We start from the raw sequence: 17,779 nt of genomic DNA, 5'->3' as shown, positions 1-17,779 counted from the left end.
GTAATGAATCTCTGTTTGAAACAAAAACACACAGGCAGTGTTTCCTTCATCAGTGGACATTAAGCAGAAGAGTAGACTGATGTTCTGTGGAGGTGCTGAAGAAAACGGTTCCACCATTTAAAAATGAAAATATTTATTTGAGTTTTGAAAATAGAAAGAAAAAAATACAGGTGGAAAAGAGTGAAATGCTATGCCAGGAAGCCCACTTTTGTTCTCTCTCTACCAAGACTCTCTTCTTTTTGCAGCAGCTCCATCAGTGGTGCATGAACCATCTTCCCCACTCGCTTTCCTGTCTAATCACACACACACCAGAAGTAATCAGACTCAATTCCAATGCTTTACCAAACTGTATATCCATTTCCAGGATTAGAGATAAAATATAAAACATAAATGACACTAAAAAACTATTTTAGATCTTCAAGTTCATTTCTTTTAATCTGCTTACCTCTGTCATTTCAAAGATACTGTCTGGGTCCAGACTGCCTCCTCCAAGCTTCCGGACACAAGTTACTGTTCCTTTGTGGGTGACTGAAATCAACAGACTGGCGACTGAGCAGGCTTTCTCCAGCAAGGTCGCATCCACTACGTGCCTGTGGCCGATCTGTTGCATACAAGCACATAGACACCAGTTCAAAAGTTTCAGGTCTTTCCCTTTGCATCACTTTCTTTTTTGCTAAACCAAACTTGATTTTACTTGTAGCTTTTGTGTGCTGAAACCACGTTTTAACAGCATTGTAAATTACATTTGTAACCTAATTATGTTGAAATGGCCCATTTTCTTAACATTATATAACCACTGTGACAAAATACAAGATCAACACTGATCTCTATGGATAATAACATTTATTATAGTGTTCAGAGGTCAAGCGATGGTGGATTTTACCTATACAGAGAGTTAGGATGGATCGTACTTGCTAATAATCGTTTTAAAAATGGATACTAGATAAAAAAAAATTAAAAATATATATTCAAAATAAGTTGAAACAGAACACTCCATATAAAATAGTAGTGAATTTTATTACAAACATAAACACTAATAAATCATGGAAAATGAAAAATTTAAATATATTAATAAATAAATGTAATTATATAATAAATAAATTATGAATATTACATATTCTATAGCGCTCTCCGTATGGCGTGCAGTCTCGCGTGTAAATACAAACTCAGTGTTTCAGTGATTTACCCCTAGAGGCCGTTCTTGTAATGACAGCGGACCGAAAGCCCGAAAAATCGCCAACTAAACAACTTCCGCTTGTTCCGTTAATCAACTTCAGAGACTTGCCATACAAGTGTAACTTTGCCCTTTGGAACCGTGTTTTTTTCCCTTCCTAAAGCACTTCCTGTAAAAGAATTTAGACTGAACATCTGGAAAATCGACTTGGATCTTCTGGTGTTAAATAAACAGCAAGACTAAGGGTGTAAGGATGCAGCGTGGCATGCAAATTAGAATTTTTTTTTTTATACCAAATTTGGAGCTCTGATTTAAATTAAAAACATCCTCCAGGCACTAATGTGCTCATTATGTTTTCATGGATCATTATCTCAAAGTGGATCATTTAAATTTAGTTCTAAGAATCGAACTGAATGATCTCATGGCCAGAGTGTATCGCCGCACTTCTAGAATACACTACACCATATAGGAGTGAAGGTAGTCCAGGATATGGACGATGTAGAACAAATAAATGGCTGAAGCAGGAAGCGGTACTACGTACGTACCTTACACAAGGTCACTATGCAGGGGACGTTTTCCACGTTGAGGCGCATGCAGTCATAGGGGTCATCAGACAACTCGATCTCTTTTCCCCCTTCCTCGTCCTCCGATATGTGAACTTTGGGTATCCTGTTTAAATCAAGTCATGATTTTTGTCATTTCATTAAGTGGTTTTATGCTAATTCAGAACACAAGACCAGGTAAGCTACAGCTTCTCTTGATTATAGAGGTTTGTCTGATTTAGTGAATATTACACCATTTCTCCTTCATTTCAACATTTTGGTCAGTAAATATTGTGAAAACAGGAGCGAATATTTCAGTCGGCACCTTTATGAGGTGGAGTTGAGATTAAGATGAGAGCATAAAACGAATGACTGTGCAAGTACACAAAACATTATAATCATACTGATATTCTTGAGCATATATCAAGACCTTCTTAAAGGTCTTAAAGCTCTGACTTATCTTCTGAACTTCTTTCAGGACTGTGAGTGCAGTGTTGCACTTAGATACTTGCAAAAGATCATGTTTAGTGTGATCACAGTGTGAATCCTGATCGGCGTTTTCAGCCACGGGTTCCACGTAAGATCAGAGACTGTAGGAATGTAATAGTGTTGTTGCATACCGTGTATTGAAAAGAGCTGCTTTTATGGCGATGGACATTGCATCAAACAGGTTTCCATCACACTGGAGGAGCTGGGAACAGACATAAGGGCATGAAAACGTCAGGATTCCAGTGATACAGCTCCAGGTAAAACATACATACATACTTTAGATGGACAAATGTTTGTGGACACCTGACCCTTAGATTTGTATGTGCTTTCTGAACATACTAATCCCTAATGAATACCTTCCCTTCTATCTCTACCCTTCTGGGAAGATGTTCCACTTGTTAGTAAGGAACATCAGTTAACAAATTGGAACGCTGCCTGGGGTGCAGTCAGTGGTCCAATTCATCCCAAAGGTGTTCAATAAGGTTGGGGTCAGAGTTCTATAGCAGGCTAGTCAAGATCTTCATGGAGCTGGCTTTGTGCACAGGGACATCGTCATGCTGGAACGGGTTTGGGTTTTTCCTTGTTGAAGGGAAGGGAAAATTAATACTGCCACGCCAAAGACATCGTATACAATTGTGTTTGTGCTGGAAAAGTCAGGTGTCCCAATACTTGTGTATATATAGTGTATGTACACATACATATAGACAGACACACACAATTCTGATTGGCTGGAGTAGTTCAGATCGCATATTTCAGCATTATACATTAGAGGTCGACCGATTAATCGGTTTTGTCGGACTAATCAGCACCAATAGTTGATTACTGGAACTATCTGCTATCCATACAGATCATTTTTCTGGCTTCCATACTGTTGTCATTATGAGAGTGGCCTCTAGAGGCGAATCACTGACATCACGTGCTGAGACTGCGTGCTGCACGGAGAGCGCTATATTACATTTATTAATTATAGAATTATATTTATTGATGAATATATTCATATTTATTTCATTTAGCACATTTTCATGATTCAGTTTTTTACTTAGTATGAATAAAGTTCAGTACTATTTTACTTGGAGTGTTTTTTTTTTTTTATCCAGTATCCATTTTAAATCCATTTTATCCATTTTAATCGGTTGATTAATCAGTTATCGGCAAGTACGATCCAAGCTAGCTATCGGTATTGGTAAAATCCACTATCGATCGACCTCTATTATAAATAAATGCTGTTTTTAAACCTCTGTAACCACAGTAACAATAGTCCTAGATGCTGATGGATTGAGAATATTACTGTGCACATTTCCTTATGACCATATTTAGCTACATGGATTTGTCCTTCTCTCTCTGTCCCATCCAGTATATATTCCCATCTCATTCCCATTGTTCCAAAAATAGATTCTGGAGCTTGACCAGGTAAACGTGCTTAATAAACAATAAACGGACGTCGCTCCCCTACATTGTGAGTTATAAACACCTCCAAACAGTGTTTGATATTTATTAAAGATGTTCAGTCAATATCATGTTGAGAATTTAAGAGTATCCAGAATGTAGGGTGATCTTTATAAAGTGCTAAAGTGCAAATTCTCACCAGTACATCCACGTACAGAACCCAGCAGTGTTCTCCGGGGCAGATACAGAGGCTGCGCAGGTCCAGACTGTGTTTGTTATTAAAGACTTTATACAGATTGTTACTCAGCTCCACTCCTAGCTCCTCACCCCCGCGACCCTCGAACTCCGGTGTGGCGTTTGCTGAGCTGAAACAGAAGCGGAAAAAAACAGTGTACACGTCATACCACAGAAATGTCTAATAATAGTTTGGTCAGATCATATTTTTTTTTCAGATTTTCCACACATTTAATGACATTTTGAACTTATGCTGCATCTTAAAAGCCAAAAGATAAACAAGTGGATTCTAAATATTTACTTACCAGTCTACAAAAAACTCCAGATAACCCTCATCTGGCACCATGGGCTTCGGCTTCCCAATCTCTGCTTTTATTCCCACAAGAATATCTGTCTGTCCCTGTAACCATTGAGAAATCATTGTGACACTTCATCTGAAACATTACCACGCCTAGTTTATTATCTACAAATACTCTCAAACAAACAAACAAAATGCTCGAGTTTAAAAGGAAATCTAGAATTAAATCAGTTGTCATACACTTGCATAATTGGGTGGATGTACCAATCTAGAAGGTCGTACAAGTGTGTCATTTATACAACAGAGCAGTTGATGGATAAGGGCCTTAGAGCCAATGCCTCCTATCCTAGAGGATAAAGGCTGGGGGGCCAAGCGGTGGCAGCATGGTGATGCTGGGATTTAAACTCAGAATCCCAATGTTGTAACCACTGAACTATGATTTATTTATGGGCCTCTTATAAGTGATCTAACATTCCCCTCAGAGGAAAAGATGTTACCAGTGTCCATGCAAACATCTAGTGATCTACTGATTCAACCTGTACATATCTTCATCCATAAATAGATAAATGTTTATTGCTATGGATAAAGGCATTTGCCCAAATGGTGTCAATGTAAATTTGTTACTGATTGCAATGAAGCATGTATGCATGTGTGTGTGCGTGTCTGTGCACACGCTTGTGTTTGTTCAGAGCAACGCATTCGGAGTTTTTGAGTGTGAACAAATGTAGATCACAGCCACAAGAACGCTTTAACAGGCTGACTGGCAGATCCATATACTACTATTACTACTACTAAGATTAGAACTACCCAATCAGCAGCTTTATATCCAGATATTACTGTTACTAAGACTAAGACCATTACTACTACCATCACCTGTAGTACCACCACTATTAAGTTTAAATTGCTAATTACTAATACTAACTACAACCACCATCGCCAGCTTTACCAGGCTGACTTTGCCAGATCCAAATAATTTTTTACTAATATTATAAGACTAGTACTAATACTAATACTTCTACTACCATCACTACCAGCAGCACTGCCATCTACTTTGGTAGATCCAGCTACTCCTACTACGATGATTTAAACTAGTACTAATATTACTACTATTACTACCCCCACCACAAGCAGTAGGTTTACCAGGCTGACTAGAGCAGATCCAGATAATACCACCACTACTACTACTACTAATATTACTAAGACTAGTACTAATATTACCACCTCTAGTACCACTACAAATAAGACTAGTATCAATACTACTACTAACACTACTAACAGCAACAGCAGCAGCTTTACCAGGCTGATTTTGGCAGAGCCAGATGTTAATACTATTACTACTACTACTAAGAATAAGACTACTACTAAAAATAGTAAGACTAATACTACAAGTCAAGTTTATTTCTATAGTGCTTTTCACAACAGACATTGTCTCAAAGCAGCTTTTTCAGAATTTAAGAGTTAAGGTGAACGGTGTGTATTTATCCCTGATGTGCAGCCGTGTTGAATGTGGCAAGGAAAAACTCCCTTAGATGTTATGAGGAAGAAACCCTGAGAGGAACCAGACTCAAAAGAGGAACCCATCCTCATTTGGGTGACATCCAGAGTGTGATTATAGACTTTAAACAATACAGAACACTGGAGAGTGAGAACTAACATGAACACTGGAGTGTAAGATTATAAGTAATTATCTTTCACAGTCTTATACAGTCATTGTGGTTATAAAACTAGGATCTACTGAGCAACTCATAAAATAGCTCAACATTTGCGATCATCACAGATCCAACACCAGTTTCTCCATGCCAGAGCCTTTAAACACCCCAGGAGGTCCAGTGTCCAAACTCCACATGAAGTGGGATCCAATTGGCACTGGTGCGTCTCTAGATGGTTTGGGATGTTTGTGGGGTCGGCATCTATTTCTTTAAAGGTCAACAATTTTCATATGGTGGGACCTGACTGGGGCTGGAGCAACCTCAGGATTACTACTAAGCCTAATATTAATACTACCACTACCAGCAACAGCAGCAGGAGAGCTTTACCAGGCTGACTTTAGCAGATCCATCACTGTTGGACACCACGTCCGTCTCGATCTCCATATGTCTGTAGTCCTCACACCCCCGGCCGTCCACTCTTAAATCATCCTGATCCCAAACAAAACAAACAAACCGGAATATAAATACTCACAGCATGGACAAGTCTAATTAGCACCATTTAGTTCATAGTTGATCATAAAATTACAGTCCTAAATAAACTGATTCATGCTAAACATGATGTATAGCATTTCGCCTTCAAATCACAATAATCTTAAATGTGTAGTTAGATGTGTTAAATGTTTGATTGTGTGTTTACTGACCCGAACTCCATGCATAATATACACTTTCTCCGCTTCACCCACTTGCACGGTTGCCATGTTTCAAACGCACCACGAGCTCGGAGGCCGAAACCAAAATAAGTGCCTGCAGGACATGTAGTGCACTGTGTAGTGCGCGAGAGCTGATAGAGCCAAACAGCAATGTAGTGTACCTGGTTAGGTTGCATGCACTTGTTTTACATACCACCAGAACCGAACAACGTCATCAAAAAGCGCCGAGCTAAGGGACGCGCTGAAGCGCATGGATTTCATTTAGTTAATAATGCGAGAGGTTAATGTTAAAATTCACTCCAAATGGTGTTTATTCGTGTAAATACTAATTGTCAATAAAGTCTGCATTTGATATTCAAGTATTGTTGTTTTAATTATATTAGAAATGTAAAAAAAAAAAATACTGTACTGCATAATAATTCTTATAGGAATTGGAGAGTACACATGTTGGGTTTGATATGTTTTATTTTGTAACTGTCTGTATTTAAGTCTAATAGATATCTGATAAATAATGTGCTCATACAAACCAAGCCAAAAATATAAATAATTAAAAACTATATAACAAAAAATAAAGAGGATTAAAAATAAGAAGAATCCTGGCTCACACCTTCTCACTCCAGACCTGTTGGTGGCAGTAAAACACCGCCGGTCAGCTTCAAACCAGGGGAAGAAGTCTCCATCTTCCATGTGTTTCAGTCCTGCAGTAGGTAGGTGTATTTAATATTTTAATGTGTGGTTCACTGTTTAAGTGGTGGGAAATCTTTTTTATTATTATTAATATTGTTTGTTGCCTTTATAACGGATGATCTGATCTGATAGTGACGCGGGTGTCATTGATTTATTCCCAATACCCACAATAATGGTAATTATAGTAGTATTTTATAAAGAATTAAATATACATTTGGTTCAGCACCGCGTTGCATGTTATGACAGCTGACCAGTAAGAAATATTAATATTAATACTAATACTATTAGTCAAGTTTCAAGTCAAGTTTATTTCTATTGCGCTTTTCACAACAGACATTGTCTCAAAGCAGCGTTTACAGAATTGTACTACTAATAATTATAAAAAATGTACTACCACAAATACTACTACTAAAACTATTACTATAAAACTACTACTACTACTACTACTACTACTACTACTACTACTAAAACTATTACTATAAAACTAACACTACTACCTATACCACTACATCTAAAACTATTACTGTAAAACTAACACCACTACTTATACCACTACAACTAAGACTATTACTATAAAACTACTAAAACTAACTATTACTATAAAACTAACACCACCACCTTTACTACTACAATTAAAACTATTACTATAAAACTAACACCACTACTTATACCACTACAACTAAAACTAAATATAAAACTACTACAATTAAAACTATTACTATAACACTAACACCACCACCTATACTACTACAACTAAAACTACTACTACTACCACCAATACTACTGCTAAGACTATTACTATAAAACTAAGACTAATACCACTAACACCACTACCTATACTACTACTACTATTACTATTAATATAAAACTACTACGACGACGACTGAAGACCTACCTCTCTGAAATACCTAAATTAGCACCTTCCATGTTTGTAGAATTCCAGAGTTATATTTATATTAAGTTTGTAATCTTGCGTAACAGTGTAGATTTATTCATTACTAGAGATTTAAAGCACTTTTGTACGTCGCTCTGGATAAAGGCATCTGCTAAATGCTGTAAATGTACTACTAAAACTATTACTATAAAACTAACACCACCACCTATACTACTACAACTAAAACTATTACTATAAAACTAACACCACCACCTATACTACTACAACTAAAACTATTACTATAAAACTAACACCACCACCTATACTACTACAACTAAAACTATTACTATAAAACTAACACCACTACTTATACCACTACAACTAAAACTAAATATAAAACTACTACTACTAAAACTATTACTATAACACTAACACCACCACCTATACTACTACAACTAAAACTACTACTACTACCACCAATACTACTGCTAAGACTATTACTATAAAACTAAGACTAATACCACTAACACCACTACCTATACTACTACTACTATTACTATAAAACTACTACCGCCACCACCAAAACTAATGCTAAGACTATAAATATAAAACTAAGACTAATACCATTTACACCACCAATACTATCTATACTAAGACTATTAATACTACCACCAACACCTATACAACTACAACTACTAACATTATTACTACTACCACTAAAACCACCACCTCTAATACTTTAACTAAGACTATTACTATACTACTACTACTAAGACTATTACCACCACCACCACCACCAATATTACTGCTAAGATAATTACTATAAGACTACTAAGACTACGACTACTGCTGCTTCTAGTACTACTACCACCACCAATACTTTTAGTACTACTTCTATTACTACTACTACGACTATTCGTAAAACTACTACTGAAACCAGTGCTACAACTACAGCTAGTACTATTTCTACCATGACTAACACTACTTTCTATTATCATCACCACTATTACAAGCATCACCACTTCTACTACTATTACCAACTTTTATGGTACTAATATTACTACTACAGTTAGTATAAGTACTACCAGTACTAAGACTAGTCCTAATTCTAACACTAGTAAATATTTCTACTGTTAACACCACTATCACCAGCAACATAATTTTTACTGGTTAACTACTACTATTACTACTACTACTCATATAAGCACTATTAGAACTACCACTCCCAATAAATCTACAACTTTTACAAACACCACTATTACTACTACTTATACTAGAACTATTTACTACTCCTGCAAATGTTTCTACTATTCGTGTACTTGTAGTCAGCGTTATCGGTTCTTTTTAGGTTCTTCAGAACGTGGCTTGGAATCCCAAGTGGACCATATATTATTTGCAGATTGGTTGGTTGTCCTGATTTTTTGCATATCAAAGTCTGAAGTAAGTTTTGCTAGAGGAATGAAGGAAGATATTTAGAACAGAACATAGACAATTTAGACATTTTTTATAAATCATTGGTCATGGCAGCAAAACAGTATTATGTATTTTCTATGGTATGCATGAAACAGTCGAGTGAGTCTTCAGGGAAACAAAGAATGATATATTCTGATGAAATTATGCCCTTTTATTTAGCTTATTTATTTAGTTAGTTAGCTATATTATTTATTTAGACCACAACATTGCACAAGAGAGACATTTAATGAAGAACAGAGAAGTGTGTCAGGTTTGACAGTATTGATCAATGTTTTTGCCAAAATCCTATTACTGATCATTAGTGTTCCAAATGTTGAATCACTAATTACTATTAATCCCAACGTCCAATCACTGATCACTATTAGACTTTAGGAACAGTGTTAAACAGGGATTGATCATTGGGAATGGTGGTGACCAGTGATTGGATGTTGGGAATGGTGGTGACCAGTGATTGGATGTTGGGAATGGTGGTGACCAGTGATTGAATATTGGGAAAAGTGGTTGCAGTGATTGGACATTGGGAACAGTGGTGACCAGTGATTGGACATTGGGAACAGTGGTGACCAGTGATTGGACATTGGGAAAGGTGGTGACCAGTGATTGGACATTGGGAAAGGTGGTGACCAGTGATTGAATATTGGGAACAGTGGTTGCAGTGATTGGACATTGGAAACAGTGGTGACCAGTGATTGGACATTGGAAACAGTGGTGACCAGTGATTGGACATTGGGAACGGTGGTGACCAGTGATTGGACATTGGGAACAGTGGTTGCAGTGATTGGACATTGGGAACAGTGGTGACCAGTGATTGGACTGTTGTTGCTTATATTATATTCATTATTAGATGTTTTGGTGTAATCTTATCATCTGTGTATGTCTTTAGTTTTCCAGACACCAAGAGCTCATTAAAGCCCTTGTAATCGCATTGCACAGACACAATGCTAAGTGACACAGAGGCTCAAGAGCTCCTCTCTTTCCTCCGACTGGACACGAGGGCAGATGTTAAGGGCCAGGCAACGGAATACATACTTGGACTGACAGGAACACGTGATGGCTGCCGTTACCTACGGACAAAGCCTGACTTCCTCAAGGCTCTGGTCACGCTCACAGCAGATGTCTCTATCGCCATAGTGAAGGACTGTTACCATGCCCTGGTCAACCTCTCAGCTGATGAAACACTGCACAAGCCCTTGGTGAAGGAGACAGGCATTTTACCCATACTGCTAACCCACCTGTTTGACCCGGAGTATGAGTTCTCTGACCGCATCTGCTCCATCCTCAGCAACCTTTCCAGGCATGAAAAGACGTGTGTGGACGTGTTGCACGAGCTGCAGAAGCAGCAGATCGGCATGGCCAAGATAGTCGAGATCTTCTGCACCGAGGGCTTTAATAAGAGAGCATCGCTTCATTACCTGGGAACACTGCTGTCCAACCTTACCCAGTTACCTGAGACCAGGAACTTTATTCTGGACAAGGAAAGGTCAGTATTGTTCAGTAAAGCCGGTGGAAAAGAATATATATATTTCTAAAAGAAATATATAGAATATAAAGAAAAATATATACAGGACCTACAGCAAAGTTTCTACTGTGCAATTTTTTGCTGCAGGTGTGTGATACAGAGGCTTCTTCCATACACACAATACGAGGCATCAGTGACTAGACGTGGTGGAGTTGTGGGGACTCTCCGAAACTGCTGCTTTGACTACAGTAGGTTTTTGAATTATTTACATTTCTTGGGTCATACACATTTCTAGAACCTATAGTCAGAGTATTATATTCAGAGTACAGCAGTGACTCCGAATATGAAGTGAGAGTTGCTGTAAAACAAAGAAAAAACCATGCTTGTAGACTGCACTGCAATTTACACCCTTCTGAGCACCCATTTTGGCATGCTTACTTAATATTAGAGCTTTTGCTATCGATTATTTTAGTAATCGTTTATTCTACTGATTATTCCAACAATTAATCGAGTAATTGGATAAGAAGTACTTTTTTAATGAAAGAGCAAATACTAAATATACAAAAGAAAATAAGATGGGTCTCGTAAAATGAACGTCATTTGTCTCCTTTTTTGGAAAAACTAAAATTTTTATTGCTAAAATAAATTAACAAATTAAGTAAATGTAATGTAATTTTTATTCAATTATTAATTCAACTATGTACCTGTAGCAGGCAACGTTAAAACAGTATATTTGTTTTGTATAGTGCCTGACAAAAGTTTGAGACCACCTAGTTTTTATGTTTTTTGACACACATGCATGTGGTAGCTCAGTGGTTAAGGCATTGGGCTTTGGATCAGAAGATCACAGGTTCAAATCCCACCACCACCAAGCTGCCACTGCTGGGCCCTTGAGCAAAAGCCCTAAAACCCTCAGTTGTAAGTCGCTCTGGATAAGGGCGTCTGCCAAATGCCGCAAATGTAAATGTTCCTTTCGTTCATATGCAACAAACTAGAAAAACTGGAAAACACACAAGAATTGGACAGTGAATAGGTGGAAGAAAATTGGAGATTTTTACTTCTAACAGAAGAACTTGTGTAAGATGGAGAACAGGAGAGATGATGTGATCAGACTGCCTCACCCCCACAGTCACACATGGAGGGTTGGGGTTGCTTTAGAGCAGGGAAGGCTGGAGACTTATTCTGGGTTAAAGGAAAACTGAACTAACATGGCTGCCATTCCATACTTTACCACCATGCAATTCCATCTGGACTGTGGTTCATTGGAACCGAAGTGCATCTCCAAACTCTAAGTGTTATTTAGAGAGCAAACAGTTGTCTGGAGTGTCAAACTGCTCTGGGATGAACTGGATCACAAGCTCCAAAAGAAATCTCCAAAAAGTGAAGAACATCTTTGACAAGTTTTAGTGAAAATAACCTGTACCATCTGTACATTTTATATCCTTGTCTGGTAAATGTAAATCTTCCTGCCTATTAAATTAACTGGTTGCATATAAACAAGAGAACATGCATGTATCTCTCAAGAAAACTTCCAAACCTTTGTGGGTAATCTATGTACTGAATTAGTTATTAATTTATTTGATCACTTTTAATCATTAAAATCTTGGAGCTTGTCAGTTAATTGTTTTTTATTAATATCTTCATTATTGGTTTATTTATTTATTGAATAAATTTTGAGGTTAACTGAAGTGTAAGAAAAATGAGATATGGGGATCCCCAGGTCTCAGATTATTGAGGTCTTTTCATCATTTGTCTGTTTTATCCAAACCTCAGTCATCCCAGACTTGGATGTGTTTGGCGAGTGGAAAGTTCAGGACTAAAAATCTCTGGCTCCAGTGTAGTCACTGGGGAGGTAAAAATCCGTGGATTATATTGTTCAGTTATTACTATTATTACTGTGATGAAAGGAAGATTGCAGAGAAATTGCTTGAGGCATTTTTCAAGTGCTACGGCTTGCACTGTCCAAAAACCCAAACTGTTACAGCTGTTAAAATGAGATAAAGTTCATAAGGGTCTCCAGTTTGTCCAGTTAAATGAGGTGAACAGTACGAAAGTGTCCTCTTCAAGACAGTAAAGAAGGCTTCAGTTAGCCTATTTAATGTTTTGTAGCAGTTTGGATGTTATATCAGCAGGAGAACATGGTGTATAACAGCAACAGATGAAGCATGGTGGTGGTAGCAAAGTAAAATTTCTTAATTAAATCAAAAGAGCTAGCACTGTCCTTTTAATGAGTTTTACTGGATGTCCCTTTAAACATGACACTCCAAGTGTCCAAGTAGATGGGTAGATAGATTAGATAGATAGATAGATTAGATAGATAGATAGATAGATAGATAGATAGATAGATAGATAGATAGATAGATAGATAGATAGATAGATAGATAGATAGATAGATAGATAGATAGATAGATAGATAGACTCACACTATGTGTAGAGAATGAGGGGTATATAAGTGAATATATAATATGAGTGCACTCTATTCGTATTTCCTTCACAGCCCATCATGAGTGGTTACTGAATGATGAGGTGGATATTTTGCCCTTTCTGCTCTTGCCGCTGGCTGGTCCCGAGGAGCTATCTGAAGAGGAGAACGAAGGTAATTTGTAGTTTAGTGGTTTAACAGTTAGACTTCTGATCAGAAGGTGTGAGTTCATAGCCATAGCACTACCAAACTGCCAGTTCTGGGCCCCTGAACTGCTCAGTGTATACATGGGATAATTGCAAGTCACTCTGGATAAAGGCATCTGCCATATGCCATACATGTAAAAGTTCTATTTTTAGCTCTAAAGAACACATTCAACACATCAAAGAGGAGTGAAATGTTTCAGAATGGGTAAGAAGTGTTTATTTTTATTAGGTTTTAAACCAAATAATATAAATGTGTTTTATCACATTTTTTTTTATTTAATTAAAATAAATTTTTTGTATATATATATATATATATATATATATATATATATATATATATATATATATATATATATATATATATATTTCATTTGTTTCCTTTTTCTGTCTGCTTGTAACTTGTAAAAGTTTTTTTTGTAATGTTCGCTATAAAATCTAAAATGTGTTTAGGCTTTCTTTCTTTCTTTCTTTCTTTCTTTCTTTCTTTCTTTCTTTCTTTCTTTCTTTTTTACCGTTTACACTTGCAGTTGCCTATATCCGTCAACAGAGGGCAGTGTTTAAATATCATATTAGGCTGTATGCAATCTTGCACCTTTTTTTTTTTTTTTTAAACGTGATTTATTTTGTAATGAAATTATGACGTAATTTTTTTTTTTTAATTCGTGTTTAAACATTGACATGTTTTCTCATGTCAATGTTTAAACATTTACATGTTTTCTCATGTCTACCTAGTGAAAAAGATTTAGAACTTATAGTTTCTGATCGGGACATTGTTCAAACAATAGGGTTCCAAAGCTTGAACTTTAATACAAATAGTGTCAAGCCGAGTCTCTGCTGTAGCGCACAACTAGAGTCGCATTGCATTCTGGGACTTTGTGTCCAGCACTTGTTTTTTTTTTTTTTTTTTTTTTTTTTTTCTGTGCTTGAATTCCCATAATGACAAAATTAATTATTATATAAAGATAAATAATAGATAAATGGTAGCAGTTATTGTGTGAAATTAGATTGTTTAGGTGCACGCGTTTCAGGCCTTTTTAGTTTTCCTTTAACAGCACGATAATGTGTCCTAAACAACAGCCAGAAATATTCAGTTGATTCTAATGCAGAATGAAACATGGTTTTATTTTTATACCATATCTTTGTGGAATATATTCACAAATCTCCAAAGCCATGCTTCAAAATTAAGTAGGAAGCTTTCCCAGATAATGGGAGCTCTTTATAACAGCAAACACAGGAGGAAAAATCAGGAGCCTGTGTTGATTACTGGATTGTATGGGTTTTTTGTGTGTGTGAAGGTTTGCCTGTGGATCTGCAGTACCTTCCAGAGGACAAAAAAAGAGAGGAAGACCCTGACATCCGCAAGATGCTTATCGAGACACTATTGCTGGTAGTAAAACAGTTTTCGTATGCTGCTTGATGTGATTTCTATGTACAATGCTTCTAGTGCTTTATTCAAATAATAAACTCGGTGAAATGTTGCTGCTGTAATGTTTTTTTCCGAATCATCACAGCTTACAGCCACCAAAGTGGGACGGCAGATTATGAAGAAAAAAAACGTTTATCCCATAATGCGCGAGTTTCATACGTGGGAGAAGGAACCGCACGTGATTTCGGCCTGTGAAAAGCTTGTACAGGTAAAAACGAACGATATCGAGCTTAAAGTTCTGTCATGAAATCTTAATTCACAAAGTCCATACAACATGAATCAAGTTTCCGAGCTTTACCTTGCTCGCTCATTGGCTCACATGCCAACAAGTTTGTGTCTGGTTGTTTTGCTTGGTTTAACCCCAGACAGCAAGCAGACGGAATTCAGTACGGCCAAACAGATTTATTGGCTTGACTGGAAGGAAAAAAAAGACGGGATGCACTAAATTGGTGGAAAAACTCCTGGTTTTGTCACTGGGGCATGGTGGCAGGAGTAATATGAGAGCTTGGTTCCATGGAAAAAAATGTCAGAAGGTCTTTTTAATAAAGCTTGGTGTATTCTGTAATATGTGGGAGATCCCGTTTGATCTGAATCCACAAGCCGAGCTCAAGTCGTTTTTGGGTTTTTACCCAGCTGTTTTAATCACCGTCGTAAACCATTCAGCGTGCAAGGCTTGATATGAAACTAATATTTACTTAGGATTAATGGTGTTTTACTGGCCTTGTGTTACAGGATTATACAATATATTTTCCCCGTCTTGTTAGGTCTGTCTAATTAATAGCAATCTTGTAAAACTGGTGTTTGGAAGTTCATGAATCCTCCTCCTCCTGTATCCCACACTGTTCTCACTCAACTCAAATCTATGCTATTAGACATCATCGTGATGTTGACAGGGTCCGCCAATATTTCTGATTCACATGTTTGTGGGTGTCCCAGGTTTTGATCGGAGACGAGCCAGAGGAAGGGATTGAGAACCTAATGGAGGTGGATATTCCTGAGGATGTGGAGCAGAAGCTAAAAGACTTGGATGCCAAAGAGCAGGAGCAGATTGAGAAAGAGCAACAGGAGCTGCTCAAAGTGGAAACGGAGAGGTGTCGCAACTCGGAGCCGGAAGGATTGGAACGATGAACAAAACACACACACACACACACACACATATCACTAATTCCTAACGAGCCAATTTTATAATCCTGTCACCCAAAAATTCCTGTCATGGTTTTGGTGCTTTGCTGTTTTAATATTATAAGCTAGTAAAGGGGATAATGTTGATTTAAAGGCACAGCTTTATGACGAACCCCCGGAGTCCCCGGAGAAAAAACTGGATCTGGATACTAATTAGAATATCAGCTGTGGAGACAGAGCGCATGCTGACTCGATGTAAAAAAACAAAACAACAGAAAAGTCTTTTTTTTTGTTTGTTTTCTGTACACAGATTGAATAATATGAATATTTTATATTAAAAAAGATTTTTTCTCTGTTTTGCTTGTAATCAATTGGTGTATTGACTGGTGTTGTGACTACAACAACTGTTCAACCACTTTCTCACATACTCGACATTGGGCATAGACTTGTCAAAATTGCCAGTGCAGTTTATTATATATTAACAATATTTAATAGTAGGTCAGTGTGAAGTTATATATATGGGTAAAATAAGATTGTGTGCCAGAGTGTGTGTGTGTGTGTGTGTGTGTGTGTGTGTATGTATGTGTATATATATATATATATATATATATATATATATATATATATATATATATATATATATATATATATATATATATATATATATATATAAAAACCTGAACAATAAAATGAAAAAAGTGCATATGTAACAAGAAATTTAAGATTTCATAGAGTAATACACTCTATGGACAAAAGTTTGTGGACACCTGACCTTAAGATTCATATGTGCTTTTGGAAATTCCCATTTCACATTTCATCACCATTCACTGTTATAATAACCTCCACTCTTCTGGAAGAAGGTTCGCTCAATTTTGTGAAGATTCATTCAGCCACAAGAGTGTTAGTCAAGTCAGGTGCTGATGTAGGTGAGGTGAGGAGACCTGGGGTGCAGTCAGCGTTCCAGTTCATCCCAATGGTGTATTCTAGGGTTGAGTTCAGGGTGATATAGCAGGTCATTCATGATGTTCACAGACATTCACTCACTAGTGCCATCTGCTGGACCCAAAATATTTTATCGTTTAAAAGGCAGTAAGAAAGTGAAATCCTATTGCATGTAGGATTCGTTTCCTAATGAGGAAAAAGAAAAGACAATCATTTAGTCCCTGTAATAAAAAGAAACATGCCCCAATAATCACTGTGTAAATCCTGGATTTCTGTTTTATTGTATATATTGCTGTAAAACAAAAATAACAGTATAGAGGTGAAGCAAAATCCAAAATATGAATCTAGTAAAAAATTGCCTATCATAGTGCTTATCTAGGAGGAGTATCTATCACAGAGGAGTGTAGTTAATAACTTCATAAACTTTATGTAACTCAAGGAAGAAAACAATCATGGTTTCATTTACAGGTTTGATATGTGATATGTAATTGCAGATATTCTAATAAAGACATTGTGGAATTTTTTTTTTTTTTTTTAAAGAAAATTGTGGTGAATTTTACATCCAACAGTCTCATCATTATCATGATTTTCCTTTGGGTACAAGAAGTCAATATAAATAAATTAAATCATTTGGCTTCTTCCATACAGTTCACTGCAGCAAAACGCAGGAGAGACTCAGGAGTGCA

General features: G+C 36.8%; 2 protein-coding genes across 3 annotated transcripts; one reads left to right on the top strand and one right to left on the bottom strand.

Annotated features, from left to right (window-relative positions):
- Positions 1-116: 116 nt before the first annotated feature.
- On the bottom strand, positions 117-6,618 carry exosc7 (exosome component 7). The gene is made up of 8 exons (XM_083524608.1): positions 6,474-6,618; positions 6,160-6,261; positions 4,131-4,225; positions 3,791-3,956; positions 2,337-2,407; positions 1,720-1,843; positions 446-601; positions 117-293 (listed from the first exon to the last, which is right to left on the bottom strand). The coding sequence occupies exons 1-8, from the start codon at positions 6,528-6,530 to the stop codon at positions 189-191; spliced, it is 876 nt and encodes a 291-aa protein (XP_083380734.1). The 5' UTR covers positions 6,531-6,618; the 3' UTR covers positions 117-188.
- Positions 6,619-7,083: 465 nt separating this feature from the next.
- On the top strand, positions 7,084-16,518 carry hgh1 (HGH1 homolog). 2 transcript variants are annotated; one of them, XM_083524553.1, is made up of 7 exons: positions 7,084-7,189; positions 10,400-10,996; positions 11,123-11,223; positions 13,473-13,571; positions 14,899-14,990; positions 15,115-15,237; positions 15,966-16,518. In XM_083524553.1, the coding sequence occupies exons 2-7, from the start codon at positions 10,455-10,457 to the stop codon at positions 16,155-16,157; spliced, it is 1,149 nt and encodes a 382-aa protein (XP_083380679.1). In that variant the 5' UTR covers positions 7,084-7,189; positions 10,400-10,454; the 3' UTR covers positions 16,158-16,518. The 2 variants fall into 2 exon arrangements, with proteins under 2 accessions (XP_083380679.1, XP_083380680.1); XM_083524554.1 differs by having other exon boundaries at positions 7,097-7,185.
- Positions 16,519-17,779: the final 1,261 nt, after the last annotated feature.

Source organism: Silurus aristotelis (genome assembly GCF_946808225.1).
Source record: "Silurus aristotelis genome assembly, chromosome: 21".
NCBI lineage: Eukaryota > Metazoa > Chordata > Actinopteri > Siluriformes > Siluridae > Silurus > Silurus aristotelis.
Note: the sequence above shows the minus strand (reverse complement) of the source record. Positions and strands in the feature narration are given on the sequence as shown.

Excerpts from the sequence above, each read along its gene's own strand:
- exosc7 (XM_083524608.1), bottom strand. The coding sequence starts at position 6,530 with ATGGCAACCGTGCAAGTGGGTGAAGCGGAGAAAGTGTATATTATGCAT. Across the intron at positions 6,262-6,473 it reads ATATTATGCATGGAGTTCGG|GATGATTTAAGAGTGGACGG; the intron begins GTCAGTAAACAC and ends GTTTGGGATCAG. Across the intron at positions 2,408-3,790 it reads TTCTGTACGTGGATGTACTG|CTCCTCCAGTGTGATGGAAA; the intron begins GTGAGAATTTGC and ends GTCTGTTCCCAG.
- hgh1 (XM_083524553.1), top strand. The coding sequence starts at position 10,455 with ATGCTAAGTGACACAGAGGCTCAAGAGCTCCTCTCTTTCCTCCGACTG. Across the intron at positions 14,991-15,114 it reads TTATCGAGACACTATTGCTG|CTTACAGCCACCAAAGTGGG; the intron begins GTAGTAAAACAG and ends GAATCATCACAG. Across the intron at positions 15,238-15,965 it reads CCTGTGAAAAGCTTGTACAG|GTTTTGATCGGAGACGAGCC; the intron begins GTAAAAACGAAC and ends TGGGTGTCCCAG.